Raw genomic sequence first — 19,409 nt, 5'->3', positions numbered from 1 at the left:
GAGCTACGCCCTGTCCCTGTCAACGAATAAACCTTCTCTTCTACTTTGCTGGCTGAGTCATGTCTGGTTGCGGATGGGGGGGTGCAAGGCCTGGTGACTCCCCCACACTCCATGACATATACCTACGCTAGCTCTCTGAGCTAGCTCCCGGCAGCACGGGCTGCAGCAGGAGCTGCACAAGCCCACAACAAAAAAGAGAAAGTGCTTACCTCCAGTTAGCTAGCTCGGGATCAGATAGCGGCAAGGACACTGCCAATTGGCTTTTAAGACAAGCTAGCAGCTTAAGAGCAACTGCAGGCTCTGCAGAAAGCTTTAACTCAAGCTATGGACTCTGGTTCAAGGCAGAGTTGCTGTGTCTTCACCATACGTCGAATCTCTCTAATCCAGCACCCTTGGGACCAGACTGGTGCCAAATCAGAGAATTTGCCGGACCACGGGAGGTTTATATTGTCTAGCAGCATGACCAACCCTTCCACTGCTTACTGGGACCTTAGAAGACATGTAGGGGTAAATTAGAGCTAAAGAGCACAGAACAGAGAGCCAGGACCAGCAGCGGTGAACTAACTTTATGAGACCGCGGGAAACTTGGCCACACCCATGAAAAGTGACATCCGGCTAACTAAAATCATGCCAGGCTCTGGATATTGCTGGACTAGAGAGGTTCAACCTGTACTATTTTAACCAGAGTTAACTCTGAGTAGCTAATGAAGGGTAAGAAAACACCGTTTTGCAGCACGTGCGCACACACACAATCAAATTCGTTATTCTTTAGAATATGGGGTTTTGCCAGGTGACTGCATAGTCACCGTACCTCTCAACAGAGTCCTTGTATGCTGCCATATGATAAGGCACAGCAACGTAACTACTGCCACTGCTGGGGTCATAAATATCCGAGACCAAGTAATCTCAAATGCAGGTTTATTTTTGCAGGAGCGATGCCTTGGGAAGGAAAATTCACTTTCTAAATGTTCTGCCTGCCCATGATCTGCTTCCCAGGATCCAGAAGACGGGGGTGCTGGAAAGTCGAGGAAAAGGAGAGACGTAGACACCAATTAAATAGTGGGTGCTCAGAACCCATCAGCCACCTGCTGATCAGCTGTTCAAGCATTCACGGGACGGGGCGGAGCATCCCCAGGAGAAACTGAAAGTCACCCACCTGTGGGGCGAGAGCGCTGTACTTCCAAGCGCCTCCCAGAAACACGAGCTCCACCGACGCGAGATGGAGTTTCCAGATGTCAGTCACAGGAGATGGCGTGCGTCTCCCAAAGCAAACTTCCTGAATAACCTGGCAAATTTCAAGTGCCAGCAGCTCTACAGAACTCTGCCTAGTCTATTCCTGGCTTCAATTATGTATTTGCCTGGGGGAGGAGACGATTCTGGTGCCTTTATGTGAACCAAACTGTACCATAGAAACTCTGTGGATGCTAACTCCATGCACTAATGATAAGGATACAGCAGCAAGGACATACGACCAACCCCCTGTCCAGGATGGTGGAAGTGACTATGAAATATTCAGGAAGATGAGAGAGGCTATTCAATAAAAAACTTAATAATGGGGGATTTCAACTGTCCTCGTATTGTCTGATTACGTATCACCTCAGGCTAGGATGCAGAGTTTCTTGACACCTTAAATAACTGCTTCTTGGAGCAGCTAGTTCTGGAATCCACAAGAGAGGCGATTCTTAATTTAATTCTAAGTGGAGTGCAGGATCTGGTCCAAGAAGTGACTATTACTGGACTGCTTTGTAAAGGATCCATAGTATAATTAAATTTCACATCCTTATGGCAGGAAAATCGCCACAGCAGCCCAAAACTACCATTTAATTTCAGAAAGGAGAACTCCACAAAAATGAGGTTAGTTACATTAAAAAGGCACCACGCCAAAGGTGAAATTGCTGCCTGGAAACTTTTTAAAGGTACCATAAGAGAGGCTCAACTTAGAGGTATACCCCAAATTAAAAAACAAAAAACAGAACCAAAGAAGTGCCACTGTGGCTTTAAAAAAAAAAAAGAGTTAAGGGAGTAGAGATAAAAAGCCATTGTTTAAAAAGTGGAAGTTAAATCCTAGTGAGGAAAATAGAAAGGAGCATAAACTCTGGCAATTCACATGTAAAATGTAATTAGAAAGTCCAAAAGAGAATTTAAAGAATAGCTCACCACACACACACACACACACACACACACACACACACACACACACACACACACACACACACTGGAGATGCTAAAGGAGCACTGAAAAACGATGAGGCCATTGCAGAGAAACGAAACGAACTCTTTGCGTCAGTTTTTACTGGGCATGTGAGGGAGATTCCCAAAACGGAGCCATTCTTTTTAGGTGACAAATCTGAGGGATTGCCCAGATGAAGGTGTCATTAGAGGAGGTTATGGAGCAAATTGATAAACTGAACAGTGGTAAGTGACCGGGACCAGATGGCATTCAGCCAAGAGTTCTGAAAGAACTCAACTGTCAAATTGCAGAATTATCATCTGTGGCTTGCAACGGCAAGTGATCATTTTGGGGAGGTAGAGTAGAGGGGGAAGTTCCTGGTCTTGCTTGCAGGCAGGGGGCAGTATAAGGAAATGCATGATCAGAAGCAGTCAGTGGCTAGCTAGCCTAAAGTATGGTGGGGCGAGTTGTGCCTGTTTTTTCGGGTGCAGCCTGTTTTGTCTCATGCTGATTTGGGGTTCTTGTGTGTTTATTGCTAAGAATTCTTAACTATAAAGTACAGGTTGAACCTCTCTAGTCCAGCATCCTTGGGACCCAATTGGTTCCAAACCAGAGAATTTTCTGGACCACGGAGGTCATTATTGTCTAGCAGCGTTACCAACACTTCCTCTGCTTATTGGGCTATTAAGAGGACATTTAGGGGTAAATTAAAACAATCACAGCACAGAACGCTGAGCGCCAGGACTGGCGGCTATAAACAAACTTTATGGGACCATTAGAAACTTGGCCACATCCATGAAAAGTGGACATCCGGCTAACTAAAATCATTCCAGATGAGAGATGTTTCCAGACCAGAAAGTTCTCGACTAGCGAGGTTTAACCTGTAGCATCCCAGCAAGAGAATGTTATGTTTTTATCTCGGCTTCACAAAGCCCTGGCAGGGTTGATTTAGTTGGGATTGATCCTGCCTTGGGCAGAGGCTGGACTTGATGACCTCCTGAGGTCTCTTCCAGCTCTGTGATTCTAAGCCGTGAACAAAACATTTTCATTCTCTGTTTGGATAGCAATCTAGCACAACAGTGTTCTTCTTCATGACTGGGTTCCTATATGCTAAAGTTTTAATATAATAGCCAGACCAGGAGTGCGCATGTGTGTGTAGTGGAGGGAATCCCTCCCTAGCCTAATTAGCACCTTTAACTGAACCTGCCAGTGTCCAACCAGATGTGTATTGACCATATGCTACCACGGTGCAGTGTTTCAGTAACTAGGTGTGCGTACGACCTGCGCACACATTTCCCCCCCACCTCCCTTTCTGAAGGCTTAGCTCTTTCCTTATAGATCCTCAAATTATGTTTGTCCTTTTACTGACATACTTACACCTCTTTGGGATGCTGGTACTCAAAATCACTCTGATAGGGAGGATGGGGGATTGTCACTGCATAGTTCACACATGGGCAATGGAACGAAATGTCTACAAAAGCGGATCACGTTCATTCTCCCGACTGATTACATTTCACTGGATTTTTTTTTTTATTGTCACAATTGTCTCTGTGTCAGGTTACCAGAGAGCATGGCTACCTTTCGTGCGTAACAGAATTAGGCTTTCATGTGTAACAGCGCACACCTTATTTGGGATTTATTAGCATGTATGCAATATTGCAGCAGGGAAATACGCAGCAGGATGACCCATTGGTTAGGACAACAACCTAGGACTTCAGAGATCTGGTTCAACACCATCAACGCCATAGGATTTTTGGTGGATTTGAGCAAGTCATTTAGCCTCTTTGTGGTTCAGTTTCTTATCTGTAAATAGGGATCAATAGCTCACAGGCTAACTATATTAAAGATAAGGTAGTTGCTGGGATTCTGTGATAAGGGGATCCAGATAAGCAACTCGGGGAGAGAGCTTCTTGAGATGTTATTAAAAACAAACAAACAAACAAACAAAAAACCAGCACCCTGTTGTGAGAAAAGCAAGATTCTCTCCTTGAAAATCTTGGAGATTTTCCCTGTGCTATTTCAGAGTGCTGCATGATTTTAACAGCCTGACACTAAAGCCAACTGATGGCATGAAACGACTCCCCATTGACTCGAGTTGGGTTTCAATCAGTTCCCCCGCCCCCCAAATCCTAAGACACATTTGTTAAACCATGGGAGTCAGTTGCTGTTTTAGAAGAGAAAAATCGGTCCTTCCAGAAGAACGGTCATAACGGGTCAAACCAAAGGTCTGCCTAGCCCAGTATCCTGTCTGCTGACGGTGGCCAATGCCAGGTGCCCCAGAGGGAATCATCCAGTGATCCATCCCCTATTACCCATTCCCACTTTCTGGAGAACAGAGGCGAGGGAAAATTTAAACAAAGGAAAAAAGGATACGTCAGAGCACAGCATAGAAATATATAAACAGTACATTTCTCTTTTTATTTTTATGTTTTCAAAATACAACAGAGTTCCTTATACAATAAAGGAATTTTCTTCCCCAAGAAGCAACTCTTTTATCAAAAGAAAATCATTCACTGTAATCAACACTAGTTAAGACGCATGCGTTTAAAATCCTATTTAGCAAGTGCAATATCTATAGGCTCCGTATCTCCGTAAATACAAACCATTTGTATTTTGCCACTTAAAATATTTATAGACTAGTTCCTAGCCGATCTGTCAAGGAAACTCGTTGGTCACCAAGCACAGAAATATGTTAACTGGCGGCTTTCCAAATGACACGTAGAAAAATAAAACCACCGCTCGCAATCTCCTAGCATGGAACAGATTGTCTAAGCTCAGCAGCTTTTCTAGCATTAGCTTATATGCAAACAGGGTACGAGATTGAAGAATCAGTTCTCAGGAACCAGAGAAGTAAAGCTGCTCTGCTCCGCTCCTTTAGTCTGGGTGGTCAATGAGGCTTACCTGTATGCTGTTACCCTGTGCTTCCTAGTGGGAGTGGGAGTGGGGTGGGGTGAGGTGAGGAATTGTCATCTATTATTTCAGTACAGGCTAGCTGCAGGTCAAACCCGAGCAAACAGATTTGGCTGCATAGCACAACCGACAGGGGCAAATACATTAGGGAAATAAGAATTCAAGAAGAGATTCTGCCGTACCCATGCCAATCTCCAGGGTAGAATCAGTGGAAATGGAGGAATAAGATCTGAGGGTAGGGCTGAGGGGAAGGGGAGAAGAAAATACAAAACATTGTAACTAGACTATTCTTTACGATAACTCTAACCTAAGTTACTCAGTTAAACGAGCGAGAGGCTAAAATTCTTCTGGCATTACACATTCTCCCTCAATGGACGCATAGATAGGTACAAACCTTCCCCCAACCGCCGTGCTCAGCATATGATATAATGGGCTTGCCAGATGCTTCCATTTCTACTTCCTGTCCCGAAGTTTGGGTTTCCTGGGATCCAAGCCTGCCATCTGCCAAACATGGTCGCTGATTTGGAGGTGCATCGCCACCTCAATTGTCAGACCTGGGTGCTGAAAGTCAGGCTCCTAATTCTGTGTCTAGGCATCTAAAAAGTGACCTGTTTTCAGGGGTTCTGAGCACCCACAAATCTCAGTGCAGTCCAGGGGAGTGGAAGGTGCTCAGCACCTCTGAATCATTGGGGCACTTTTTAAAAGCACCAATGGATGGCGTAAGGCCTCTAACTTCGCATCCAGGTTTGAAAGTGAGGGTTGCTGCCAACCAGAACTAGCTCCAGATCTGAAATTCAAAGTCGGGGGCTACAACCTGTTACACATTGAAACGGATACATTAATAATGGAAAGGTGTGCATAACAACATCATTGTTCTGACAGGAATTTCACTGAAACAATGCACCACATGATTAAGTCAATAGTGTACACCAAGAGGGCTGGGTCACTCATGGAACATAATTAATGGCTCCCTGAAAATAAATCACCTGCAAACCGTGGTGCTTAATTACCTACTGGGTCAGCTACTTCCACAAAGCGGACAAATGCATGCACTGCTGCAAAAATTTACCTCAGTTAAACATATGAAAATATCGGCTGCAATGCTATCGATAAAAAACCGAGTGCGACACAATGGCTGCTACGTTAGCCACATGGAAAAATAAAAGCCCATCAACATTTACTGACATACCCCAAGTAAGAACTGAACTCATGGCCCTGCTGACCTTGGTCAACCAAGCCTGGAAACAGATGCTGAACCCAAGACGCAGATGTTCTGCAAGACCCTGCTCATGTAACAAAAGTGAAGGTCCTGTCAAGCCAGCCCTTCTCTTTGCATGTGAGAACAGAGCACCAAAGACTATTAACCTATGTGAGATGGTCATCGTATCCATTTTCCTCCTTGCCGCCATCTTGCTCAGAGACAAAGCAGACAGCGCTGTTGCAAGGAAGCAGCATCACAATGACTGCAGGGAGGATGTTGCTGGGACTGGTGCATATGAAGCTGGAGGTTGAACATCAGTTAAGTTTAGAAGTGGGGACTAGCCTGGGAGAGTGGGAGGCTTTCCAGATGTGGGAGCTTGGCTCAAGTCCAAGTGATGGTCTAACTTGGCTCAACCACCAGAAGAATCCACATGCCACCATGCGTGTGTAGGCACAATTGGCCTTCTCTTCCCATTGAGCATCCAGGCTGCATCTCTTACAATGGAAACTGAACTCTCTCCACAGGAGAGGCAGAGTCAGGGAGGCATACAGCCTCAGAATGAGAGCCAGTGACCCGTGTTTCTTGCACTCATCTGTAGAAAATTATAGATGAATTTTCTTGGCTTGAAGGGCAATCACGTGCATTTGCAAAGGAGCAACAACACTGGAGATGCCCTAAGGATGATGGACACAACACAGTGAAACAAGAAGATATGAGAAGCTGTTAGGAATTTTTGGAGCCTCTTAAAATACTTTAGCAACCTTGGATACCTTCAGCTCTTGACACAATCCTAGTTGGTAGATCTTTGCTGTAGCATCTGCCAGGCCTGGAGCCCTGGGGATGGGCCTGTGAGTTCAAGGCATGCTTTCTTTAAGCAAGTTGACATCAAATTGGCAATCCTATGTGCTTTTTCCTTCTAACACCCACAGGCCTTCTTGAAAACGCTCAGGAAAATGAGAAGTGTATTTCTGGAAGCTCAATAGATGAAAGAAAAGACTTGCTCTGTTCAAGAACTGCACCAGAAAGCGAACTATCTAATGAGGGGCGGCGTACAGTAGCACAATTGCAGAACAGAAATCATGACTGATTGACCATTGTCTGAGATGGCACGTGTGACTATGGTACAAAGTTGCCAGGCCCAAGTCTGGAAGCTAGCTCAGAATTTGTATGGGCTGGTGAAGATTTGAGAGGCCTGCTCTAGTGATATGTTGGTACTCTCTTTGGAGTGGGAAGCAGAAGAATAGATTTTGCCTCTGATGTATGATCCACGGAGGGAAAGCACATGGTCAGTACAAGGAGAAGCGAGAGCCAGTAGCTCACGCCCCGGTATGGGAAATGCACATGACAAACAATTTATTAATTTAGACCCATGCTAGCTTCCAGGTATAAAGGCATATTTTAGAAAGTGACCCTCTAAGTGATCTGGTTGACTTTGATCTGTATCTACTCCTGCATTCGCAAAATGAATGCTTAGTAGACATCTGGAACACGGTGACTGTTTTTGGAGAAGATACACCAGTCTCACCTCCACTGATCTTTCTTTCCGATTTCTTGGAGATGGCAAATGAAATATTTGTTCTGATTAAAGCTGATTGTAGATCTAGAGTTAACCAAATTCCTCTCTCCCCCAGGATCCTTGCTGTTGAATTAGGGTTTTTTCATGGTGGTTTCAGTTAGTGCAATGACAAGCGCACATCTCTCCAAACGTTGTCTGAATCGGGTGGTTCAGTGGGAGATACATGTCTTAGGGGACAGGTGCATCAGGGAGATATATTTTGCTAATGGGATATGCTATGAAGTCAAGGCGAGCATCCCTGGGCATGTAATGGTCATATTTCAGCACCTTAGCGTATGATATTTGTTTTTAGAGGACTCTATCCCTAATTCATGGGTAGTTCATCAGAGACGTGCCTTTCTCACAGTACAGTTACCCGATTTTACCTTGAGATGTTTCACAAATAGAGTTTAAGTTTGCTATGCCACTACCCTCACAGGGAACTGGTGGGATGTAACCAGCTACCTTTTAACATTGAATAATGCTGTCAAACTTCGCCGCTGCTTGACAGAGATTTTTTGCATGTTTGTTTCCCAGCAATCTGGATATCCTGTTCGGCAGCCCATTCAGCGCCAATGTTCTTTACTACATGCAACAAACCTCAGCATATCCATTTCAATGTGTAATGTAACAACAGCATTTCATCAGCTTTAAAATGAACGTTCAGACCCGCAGATCTATGTATCAACTAAGATCACATCTCCACTTGATCAGGATGACTTCTTGCTATACCATTAAGGGCCAGGATCAAATTACAGATTTGAAAAAAGTGAATTATATTTCCCAGTACATTCATAAGTTTGGCAGCTGTTGGCAACTAATTTAGGCTACAAAATTCCAGTCATTTCATAAGCATTTACTACCTTGAGATTCCAGTAGAATACAGCACAAGGCCTTCTTAATTAACAGCAATCAACATCTTTTCAGATCCAATTCTTTGGCAATATTGATACAGAACATTGTGCGTATCTATCTAAAGAGCTTATAATAAAAGAAAAACTTTTGGTTATTACATTCTAACTGTCTTAACCTTCACAGAGGTATTAAAGTGCAGAAATAGTTCTGTTTCGCAAACTCTCTTTCCTTCGTTATCCTACTTCCTGGAAACGCCTGCTTATGTCAGTAAAAAGAGAAGCAAAAGAACTTTAATTTGTAACAGGAAGGGAAAGATTATGTGTATGAAAATTCTAACTTTTCTGGGGTGAAATAAGATCATTATCAATATTTTGTGAGCCATATATAACTCGAGACATTCCGACAGAGTCTGTTTTTTTAAACTGATACCCATAAAAGAAAATGCCTAGTTGAGGATCAGGGCAAATAGAAATAGCGGTATTGACTTCACTGACGGAGGCTGATATACATCAGTTGATTCTCTGGGCCATGATATGTATTAGTGAAAACACCAGGGAGGAAGGAAATTTAACTATCATGTTTATGCTAAAAAGAAAATACTCACGGGATTGATATTACATCACAAACTGTTCTAAAACAGCAAGTTAACAGAAAAGTAATCCAGGTGCTAATTTTAGCAGTGAAGGTTAATTCACTTCCAATCATGCTGCAGCGTAACTATTTCTGTATTTCACTCTGCTCAACTCAGTGGCATTTGTCACTACATCTGGACTGCTATTTTCAGAGAGAGAGAAAAGTAAAAGGCATTTTTGGTTCTTTCAGGAAACTGAGAAAGAGCTCATTTAAAATATTTTACTCCTGCAGGGGCTTTTGTTAAATGCAATACACCCAGTCCGTCAATGCAACACCCAGTCCGTCAATGCAACCTTCTGACACAAAAACAGCAGGCTGTGGTAAATGCGCGCCAATTTACGAGGTGAGTAAAGAAACCTGGTGATAGCTGTTCTATTTCATTTGAAGGTTTTTAGGGGGTTTCTTTTCCTTTTTGTCCTACAGTATTTCAGGCAGTTTGCAAGTATGCGGTTTGGTTTTTTGGTCACTACATTTATTGTGTGTACACAGTGAAATTCACCTCCTGTGCAGAGGGCCAACCTATGGACACATAAGTTCAGGGATACTCTGCACAGAGATGAATTTCACCTACGGACTCATCTCTTACTTGAAACAGCTGCTTTGCAAGCAGCTTTCACACCCCTCTCCCGGTCAGGGGATCCATCATGTGCTTTAAATCCTCTCGGGCACAAAGTCTGGCTTTTCACACTGTGAGGTCTGCTGTTAGGAGCACAAGCAGCGAGAGCCAAGGCATCAATGACATAATGCGACATGTGTGCCGTTCGAACAGCCATGTTTTCATCACGCACGCCACTGCAAAGTATTTAAGACACCCAACCTTCCTTTCATGGGGGTTCATTTTAATGCATTTTACACTGGGAAGGAAAGAATTTGTTTTAAAACAGCCAGGAAACGTTTCTTATTGCAATCGAGATCTGAAAACAGTTACCAATACTGTTCGCTTCTGAGTCATGCAACCAACGGCTTTGCTGAATAGTCACCTTTATCTTTAGGTACTTTATTTTGGAACCTCTGCCATGACTAACAGCAAGTCTACTACAGATCTGACTCCAGGATATTAGTCAACGTGCTTAATTTAGTTGCCTTTAACTCCTGTAATGGTCTTCTTGAACATGCAGATAGGGCCAGACCTGTTAGCACAGCAAAAAGAAATCACTATACTAACAAACACGGCTCTCTCAGACATTCCTAGTAAAAAACAAATTAATAGCAATGCCCACATTTCATCTATGAAGAGGGCCAAATTAGGCCAGGACCTTCGCAGTCTATCTGCAGGAGTTCAGTATAACATGAGGTTACATTTTTAAGGTAAGACAATGCTGCTTAGATGGCTAATGAAGTAGAAAATCTATTTCCCTGCAATTTCGGTGCTAAATGTTTCTCCTAATCAGTAACACACCCCCATAGGAACAAACTGATGCCCCTTCCAATGGATTGTCAATTGGAAACACACAACTTCAAAAAAGAAACAGAACCCTCTGTTCTCAATAGTTTCATTCTAAGCTGTGGGCCACTGCGGGATGATGGACTCCCGTTGGGTGCTATTAAAAATATTATGGAATGAATTTGAATTAGGGTTTGTAAGTTAGCTTTCTTCCCCAGTTCCTCTCATTAGTGATGGACAGCTGTGTTTTTTACTTGGTAAAGAAAGGCAAATTGCCGATGTACTCTTTTTGATACATCTCACTGCCAATTATTGTGCAAACAATTTGTGGAAATGAAACACTTTTCTGAACTAATCTACCATATGGTTGCATTTATTTTAATGTTATCCTAATTTTTGCATTTTAAAATTCATTCTCTTTGTTGCTCCACTTTTCTTTTCTGGTAACATTTGCCCCTAGCTGCACTACAGATGAACAGAGAACTCACAAAAGGATAGCTTGTTTCACAGTACTTCAAGTATAGAAAGACTGACCATAATACCAGCAAAATTAAACAAATCAGAAGATAAAATAGATAGCAGGAGAGTTAGAATTCATACAGAAATATAATGTAATGTCTAAGGGTAGGGGGAAATGGGAGGTAGCTACAAAACTGAAACAGTGAAGTGACAAACAGAAGTATCAATTGAGAATCAACCAATTTTCACTACATACTGTACATTAAAATTAAATGCAAAATTCACATGTCGGAGAGCATTCAGACAGGGTGATGCAGGTCACAGAAGCCAAAGGACTAGAGGAAAATGAAGGATTGTTTGAACCTAGCAGTATGTTTTAAAAAACATAATCAGTAATTGGGCTAATGAAGTTTGACAATGAATGGCTTTGAAGAAGAAAAAAGCAGCACTGAAGCAAAGAACAAATGTATGTCAAGGCCGCACAAGTAACACTGATTGCACAAGAACACTTTCAATATCTTGAAAGAAGATGCCTATATACTCAATATGTATACTATATATGCAAAATATATACACAAATCTAAATTACGTATGTATATATGTACACATAGGCAGTTCTGTACATATGTATATGTGAATGTGAATGCACATGACTGAATTTTGCCACATTTCAGCATCCAGGTGAATTTGAGCACAACCACAAAGGCTCCTGCTGTACAAACCAACAATTCTATATTTGATTACTGAGAAGTACGTGTAAAATAGGTTCATCTAGTTCCCAGTGGCTTAGACCCTGTTGTAATTACACCAGCATCACAAAGTGAATCCAATTTCTAAACATTTCGAGCATACACAAAAATTAAATAATACACAATCTACAGCTTTAGACAAATCAGTACACCCATATTCTTTTGCTTCCCAGCCCACCCACTAATCAATGACTTGACGAGATCACTCATGGTCTCCTCTGACATATGGCTATCCTTTTGGAAGATGGACTGGAGACTTGGGAACTTGCATTAAAGCTCCAAATTTTTCAGTAATTCTGTAAAGCAAGGGTTGGGTATTGTCCATACATATTAATAGTGTTCTGGGGAAAGGGACACGGCATATATAAAAAAAGGGATCCCCCTTAAAAAAAAAAAAAAAAAAAAAAAGGGAATGCGAGGCCACCCTAGCCCTGCACAATCCAACAAGAGAAATACATTGATCTTTGGGATTTCAAGTTTTAGGATGAAGAAGGTAACATTTCCAGAAAGCCAGCTTGCCTCAAATCTCAGCAGAGTCCTGGCCTCTTGACCCAAGGCGGTTTTGATCTCATGCTTGACTGGTCAATTGGTCTTCGTCCGTGTATCTCCACCTGCTGTACTAGAGCAGAAAGAGGGGCCTGGAGGTTCAAAACACGAGAGAACTTCAGATACATAATCCCACATCTCCACAAGGCTGCCATTTCCTTTGGATTCGAAAAGCTGATGGCTCCTCCGAGAGCAGAGATTCATTTCTAGTGCTCCGCATCCATAGCGTCTAAGTATTTTGCTTCAATGATCCTAGGAAGCAGGTTATACCTACGAGTGAACGACAGAGATCATTAGATTCAGGTTAGTGCTGCCATGAAGGGCTTTGTTCATCCTTTTCCAGGCTCTTCAGAGCTGGGTGTGTCTGGGGCAATTCACCTAACCTGGTGATTTAGGGTCAAACTGGAATGAAGAGCCGTGTTTACACGGCTGGAATCCCTCCAACTGGAGTGTTGCGAAGAGCAAACTGCCCTCAGCTGTCAGCACAGCCTCTCCATTTCCAGTGCTGCTGCTCTCGCTCCCTCTGAAGGTGGTAAGAGCTATCGGGAAGGGTGGGGGGGCTTGAGCAGTGCTAGGATGGAGGAGCACATTGGCCTCGCCCCCACATCTGTCCTCCTGGCTGGATTGGGGGAGGCGTGACGAGACTGGCGTAAAATATGATACCAATTTAAATAAAAGAATCCAGTTGGGTGGCTTTGAAAATTTTAAAAACCCAACCAACCAAAATGAAGCTAAGCTTCTGAGACACTCCACACTCCCAAGAGATGGGGCTTCAAGAAAACACACCGACTACCGCACGTGAAAAGTAGCACCGCCATCATCTTTCGCTTCTGCCGGCTCCACTGTGCTGTGTGTGTGTCTTGTCCTGCGAGGTCGTTAGTGCAGCCATTGCCTCATTTGCTGTTACAACCAGGATTGTTGTGACACGACATAAAGCCCGCCCCCTATCGTGTGAGCACGGTACTGAATGGGACCGCTGGAATCTACTTTTATACAATGTAATACAGGTTGGACCTCCCTCATCCGGCACCCTCGGGACCTGACTGGCCCTGACCAAGGGGATTTGCCAAACGAAGGGAGGTCCCTCGCAACATGGCCCACGCTGCCTCCAGCGAGGACTCCAGCCGCGCCCCACTGCGGTCTGCCTGGCCCTGGCTCCCCAGGCTGGAGCTCTGTGGCTGCCGTGGATTTTGGGGCTGCCAGGACCGAGGCTCTGCGGCTGCTGGGACTATGCGGCCACTGCCGGCCCCCCGCTACTGCCCGGCAGCATGGCCCAGAATTCCCTGCTGCATCCTTCTCCCTCAGCATGGAACTCCTGGCCCAGTCACGACCCTCCTCCCCCATGGCCCAACCTCCTGCTACCTATACTCTGTGGTCCAGAAACATCCGTGGTCCTGCTGAACCACAAAGACCCGGTTAAGGGAGGTACAACCTGTAATGTTGGCTCATAGGAGTGAACCAACCACTAAGTGGCATTGCAAGCAACCTCATAAAGCTTTCTCCTTAATATATCCCTCTGGATATTTGTACATCAATTCTCTGCTTCCTCCACCGCACAGGAAGTTACTTCCCAGCTATTTCAATAATACAGGCAACAATGCAATAAGCCCGCTTTAGATTTAGACCGCCTTAGCAGGGAGCCAGGGAAGGAGATTTCAAATCTCACTATCTGCAGCGCAACGCCCGAAACACCTCAAACTGATCTGCCCTGAGATAAACACGTTGATATAGAATCATAGAACCATAGAGCTGGAAGAGACCTCAGAAGGTCATCAAGTCCAGCCCCCTGCTGTAGGCAGGACCAATCCCAACTAAATCAACCCAGCCAGGACTTTGTCAAGCCGAGACTTAAACACCTCTAGGGATGAAGACTCCACTACTTTCCTAGGTAACCCATCCCAGTGATTCCCCACCCTCCTAGTGAAATAGTTTTTCCTAATATCCAACCTGGACCTCTCCCGCCACAACTTTAGACCATTGCTCCTTGTTCTGCCATCTCTCACTACTGAGAACAGCCTCTCTCCATCCTCTTTGGAATCTCCCTTCAGGAAGTTGAAGGCTGCTCTCAAATCCCCCCTCACTCTTCTCTTCTGCAGACTAAACAAACCCAACCCCCTCAGTGTCTCCTTGTAGGTCATATGCTCCAGCCCTCTAATCATTTTGGTTGCCCTCCACTGGACCCTCTCCAATGCATCCACATCCTTTTTGTAGTTGGGGGGGAGGGGGGGGGGGAGGAAGGGTCAGAATTGGACACAGTACTCCAGGTGCGGCCTCACCAGAGCTGAATAAAGGGGAATAATCACTTCTCTAGATCTGCTGGCGATGCGCCTCCTAATGCACCCTAATATGCCATTCGCCTTCTTGGCTACAAGGGCACACTGTTGACTCATATCCAGCTTCTCATCCACTGTCATCCCCAGGTCCTTTTCTGCAGAACTACTACTTAGCCAGTCGGTCCCCAGCCTGTAACTATGCTTGGGATTCTTCCGTCCCAAGTGCAGGACTCGACACTTCTCCTTGTTGAACCTCATCAGAGTTCTTGTGGCCCAATCTTCCAAGTTGTCTAAGTCACTCTGGACCCTATCGCTGCCCTTGAGCATATCTACCTCTCCCCCCAGCTTAGTGCCATCTGCATGAAAACATGACATGAAAACATCCTGGAAAACAGACGCGGTTTGATCTCAATTCAATTCATGCCATGAAACACAAACGATTGTGCAGAGGCAAAGGGATGCGTAAAATATTCTCCTAGCTACAGGGATTACAGTGCCAGAGAAATCCCGCTTAATTACCAGCCTCCACGCCTCCCCAGAGCTCTGACCCAGCTAAGAATCTGAGAGCATGTTAGGAGAAGTCTTTCCGGGTGGACTATTCCATGATAGCCAGGCTAGAGAGACTCCCAAAATAATGCCAGCACATCACTTGGCACTGCACCAATCCAGGGACAATCTATTCCCCTTACCGAGGGAGCTTCGTCTAAACTGCACCGTGGCAATGCAGTTAGACTCACAGTATAAAAGATGAAGACAGTCTGGCCATGAGGAGTTAACTGGCTGGTCTTATGCCTAAGACACTCAGCTGCGTCTCAATGGAAATGGGTGCAGTTTCTCTATGTGACCTTGAGGAAGACCAGGCCCATGAGTCATCCTTGGTCAGAGCAACACCAGCTGAGCATGCTCCACTCTCTGAGGGGAGCATGAGGGGAGCCTGGTTGCCAACCCCTCCCCCAGTGGTCCCCGAAGCGGTGTCCACTGGGGACAGGCTGCCTTGGGGGGAGTAGGGTTGCCAGATGGTTGAACCAAAAATACTGAACACTCCCCCCCCCCCCCCCCCAAAAAAAAACACGGGAAAAAATTCTGTTGAGGAAAAAAGGGGGGGGGGGGGGGGAGAGACCAAAGTTGTTGAGCACAAAAAAAGAATAATAAAACAGCATTAACACAGCATGGCCCCTTTCAGAGTGAGAACAGGGTTAGGAACAGGGGAGAAGTTGAGCACTGAGACCCAGGGAAGTCATTGCTTCCCTTTGGTCTTTAGGCTTTTTGCCGGCAGCCATTTTCTGTTCTTGTTCAAGCCAGAACTTAGCTTCTCTGAGGAATCAAGTAAGCAAGGGGTCCGAGAGCGGGGGGCTGGGGGTGTCGGCCTGGGCACTAGGGTTGCCAGGTGTCGGGTATTTTCGCCCCCTGGCTAGAAAAAAAAATAATCAGAAAATACCAGACATTTTAGGTGTCCATTTTCTGAATTTTTTTTACTGGACAGGAGGTGAAAATACCAGACTGTCCGGGTCAATACCAGACACCTGGCAACCCTACGGGGGAGAGCGACAGGAAGGGGGGGAGGCAGGCCAGAATTGCTGTAATACCGTCTAAGGACAACAACAAGAAAAAAATCAGGCGACAGAGGTTCTAACAGTAACAAAGCTGTTCTCATGGACCTATTGTGTACACGGACGTATCCACCTTGCAGCATAAGCAGTAATCCCAAATATTGTCTATATAGTGTGAATTAGTGAATGTTGCTCGGAGAATTGTATCTGAGCACAGGGGACTGGACTAGAAGACCTCTCAAGGTCCCTTCTAGTCCTACAAGGCTATGAGACTGCAATTCCTGTTTTTTAAATACAGTTAAGCAACATCTCATCGATGTTCTTGTATTTGGAGGTTTTGCTGGTTTTTAGCATTCCACTTCCCTCCCCGTTTTTAATTACAGGGGAGCAAAACACGTACAGGATAACATTTAAACGCTTTCACCTCCATTCATAGTCTGCACTTTGCTCTACCGAGAGCTGTGGGCCTTTCTCCTGACAGCAAGGTGGTATGAACAGCAGTGGATGTAGACTTGCCAACGCTCCGGTTTTCACCACAAGTCTCCCGCAATCACGCCTTATCGTCTGGAGGCTACCTCAGCCAAACCAGGAGACTGGGCACTAGCAGTGCAGTGCAGCAGCAGAGCGAAAGCAGGCTCCCTTATTGGCTTTCACTCTGTGCTGCTCCCGGAAGTGGCGAGCTCCATCCCTGTGGCACCGAGGGAGGGGCGGGGGAAGGGCACAGAGGTCTCTGTGCGCCGCCTCTACCTGTAATGCCAACTCCATAACTCTCATTGGCTGGGAAATGTGGGGACATGTGGAGACCCCTGCCGAGGAGAAGCCACTGCCAGAGGGACGTGCCTTTGGCAGCCACACTATCTGGGGTAAGTGCCGGCCCCCTGTTCCCTCTCACACCCCACTGTCCTGCCCCAGCCTAGTTCTAGGACCCCACACCCAAACTCCCTCCTACAGCCTGACCTCCCCCATCTGCATCCAATCTCCCTCCCACCCAGAGCCCCATCCCTCACCCCTCCCACACCCAGACTTCCCCCGAGAGCCCGACCTGTTCCTCCTCCCGCACCCAAACTTAGGCAGCTAGCCACCCTAGGTGGATGGGTCACACTAGCACCCCCTGTGTTAGCCCCAGAGGTGATGCACTGTTGCCACAGTAACAGAGAGAATAACCTAAGCCAGGGATGGCCAACCCGTTCCAGACAGAGCCAAAATAGCGCGCATACAGCATGAAGAGCCGGGGCAAAGGTGTTGAGCCACATCAGGCTCCCGCCGGCTGCCACCATCTCGAAGATGCCATTTTGAATGGCCAGATGGCTACCCTGCCACGGTGAGCACAGGGAACCGGGAGGTGGGGGCCGTTTTCAGGGGCGCAGGGGCAGCTTCGCGAGCCACACTTTCGGGGGAGCAGAGCCGCATGACCTAAGCTGTTCATGTACACGCAGCCAGTGAGGGAAAGGGAATTCTCACACGTGCTGCTGTTGTCTGGCTGGAGGCATTTTCTGCAAGGCCGGATTACGTGACCAGCAGCTCACATGGAAAAGCAGCAATTCAGGGCAGCAGCAACAGAAAAGCCGGCCACCCAGTGCCTTATCCTGATCCTACTGGGGGCCATGGCATTTTTGGCATCCCCTTTAATGGGGACAGGACTGGACATGCTGTCTTATCTCATTTGCAACCTCTTTCCTGTAGATTTTCCAAACAGCTGCCCAACACTCTCCTGGATCAGGTGGGCAACACTGCATCGTACTGCATCAAAGGTAGCAGAGCATCATTAAATGGCTATAAAGTTGGCCAATGTCCAGCAAGGATGCTTAGCAGTTACTTTAATAGCTCATTGCTGCTGCTATTTAATTCGTTTCCCACCCACATTCATTTGGCTTATTTAATGAGCCTAAACCCCCAACTCTTAACATGCTGAAAAACGAATTTCCTTCACTCCGCAATAGCCGGAAAGCATCAAGGGCATTTGCCAAAATTTAGAGCGAAAAAACTCTCCAAATAAGTTCTGGGTCACTAGGGCACATTTCAGCCAATTGTGAACATGTGCCCATGTAATCTTCACACTAGGGAGCACTGCCCAGGAGATTGCTGGATCTCAAGCTATGAAGCACAACATGAATGCTGAGAGCTCTTCTTGTAATAGATGAGAAAACATTCATTTCTGTGTGTAACGACTGTGCTGAGAGTAACAAGCTACAGGTCAAGCGGGAATGCTGCAGGTTCAATCACAGCTTCCCCCCCCATCACGGCACTGTCATGCTGCCCCTAGAGCCAAGCAATCTGCCTTGTGGGTTCCTCCTTGCTCCAGGGACATGCCCTGTGCTAGGTATGGGTTTCGCTTAGATATGCTAGCGGGTGTGTCTGGCTCCAAGGCTACGTGCCCCACACCACCTCCTCCTGCCCCTGGGGGGAGTCCTAAGAAAAATCCCATCCGTCACACACTGCTAGCCATGAACCAGGTAGCTGGTTCCAGGGGCGCAAGTTGGTACCTTGTGCGACCACTCTAGCCAATACAGAATATATTAGAACATCAGAACGGCCAGACTGAGTCAGACCAAAAGTCCATCTATTCCAGTACCCTGTCTGCCGACAGTGGCCAATACCAGACGAATATGGCAGAGGAGCAGAGAGAAACTGAAAGGCAAGTCTACGCTACAGTGCTACGTCGGCCCAGCTGTGCTCCTGCAGCATAACCGGTGACGATCAGGAAGCGCTCTCCTGTGGGCATCATTACTCCACCTCAGCAAAAAGTGTACGCTACGCGGGCAGGACAATATCTGTGTGATCAGCACAAAACTTGCCTCGCTCAGGGGGAGGGACTTTTCCACACTCTGGGGTAATGCAATTTTCATCAACTTCAGCAGCAGTGTACACGTGCCCTGAGTAGCGTCAGGTGATTTTGTAAAAACCCAACAGCCTGGGCACTCGGTGACAGGCCTATAGCACAGAGCGCGCCTTACCTGATCGGGATCATTCCTATCATAATGAGAGGAAATATCATCTTCATGTAGGGCAACGGTGACATCCCAAATCCGCAGAGGATGAGGAGCTGAAGAACCTGCAGGCCTGTGAAATAGTGGATCTTCCTCTGAGGGACTCTGCGAATGTAATGCGTTGGAGGATACGCCGT

At 45.9% G+C, this 19,409-nt stretch overlaps 1 protein-coding gene across 5 annotated transcripts in view; it reads right to left on the bottom strand.

Moving 5' to 3' along the window:
• Positions 1-2,231: 2,231 nt before the first annotated feature.
• The window catches only part of SLC4A11 (solute carrier family 4 member 11), a 256,640-nt gene continuing 239,462 nt past the window's right edge, over positions 2,232-19,409 (bottom strand). For all 5 annotated transcript variants that reach the window (XM_025179543.3, XM_075931014.2, XM_089777744.1 and 2 more), the window contains exons 19-20: positions 19,240-19,409; positions 2,232-12,732 (exon numbers count right to left, since the gene is read on the bottom strand). In XM_025179543.3, coding sequence (XP_025035328.1) covers positions 12,669-12,732; positions 19,240-19,409 — 234 coding nt within the window. In that variant the 3' untranslated portion in view covers positions 2,232-12,668. The remainder of the gene's footprint in view (positions 12,733-19,239) is intronic.

This window comes from Pelodiscus sinensis, chromosome 4 (assembly GCF_052426305.1).
Source record: "Pelodiscus sinensis isolate ZL-2025 chromosome 4, ASM5242630v1, whole genome shotgun sequence".
In the NCBI taxonomy this organism is placed as follows: Eukaryota; Metazoa; Chordata; order Testudines; family Trionychidae; genus Pelodiscus; species Pelodiscus sinensis.
This window is presented reverse-complemented; position numbering and strand designations above follow the sequence as displayed.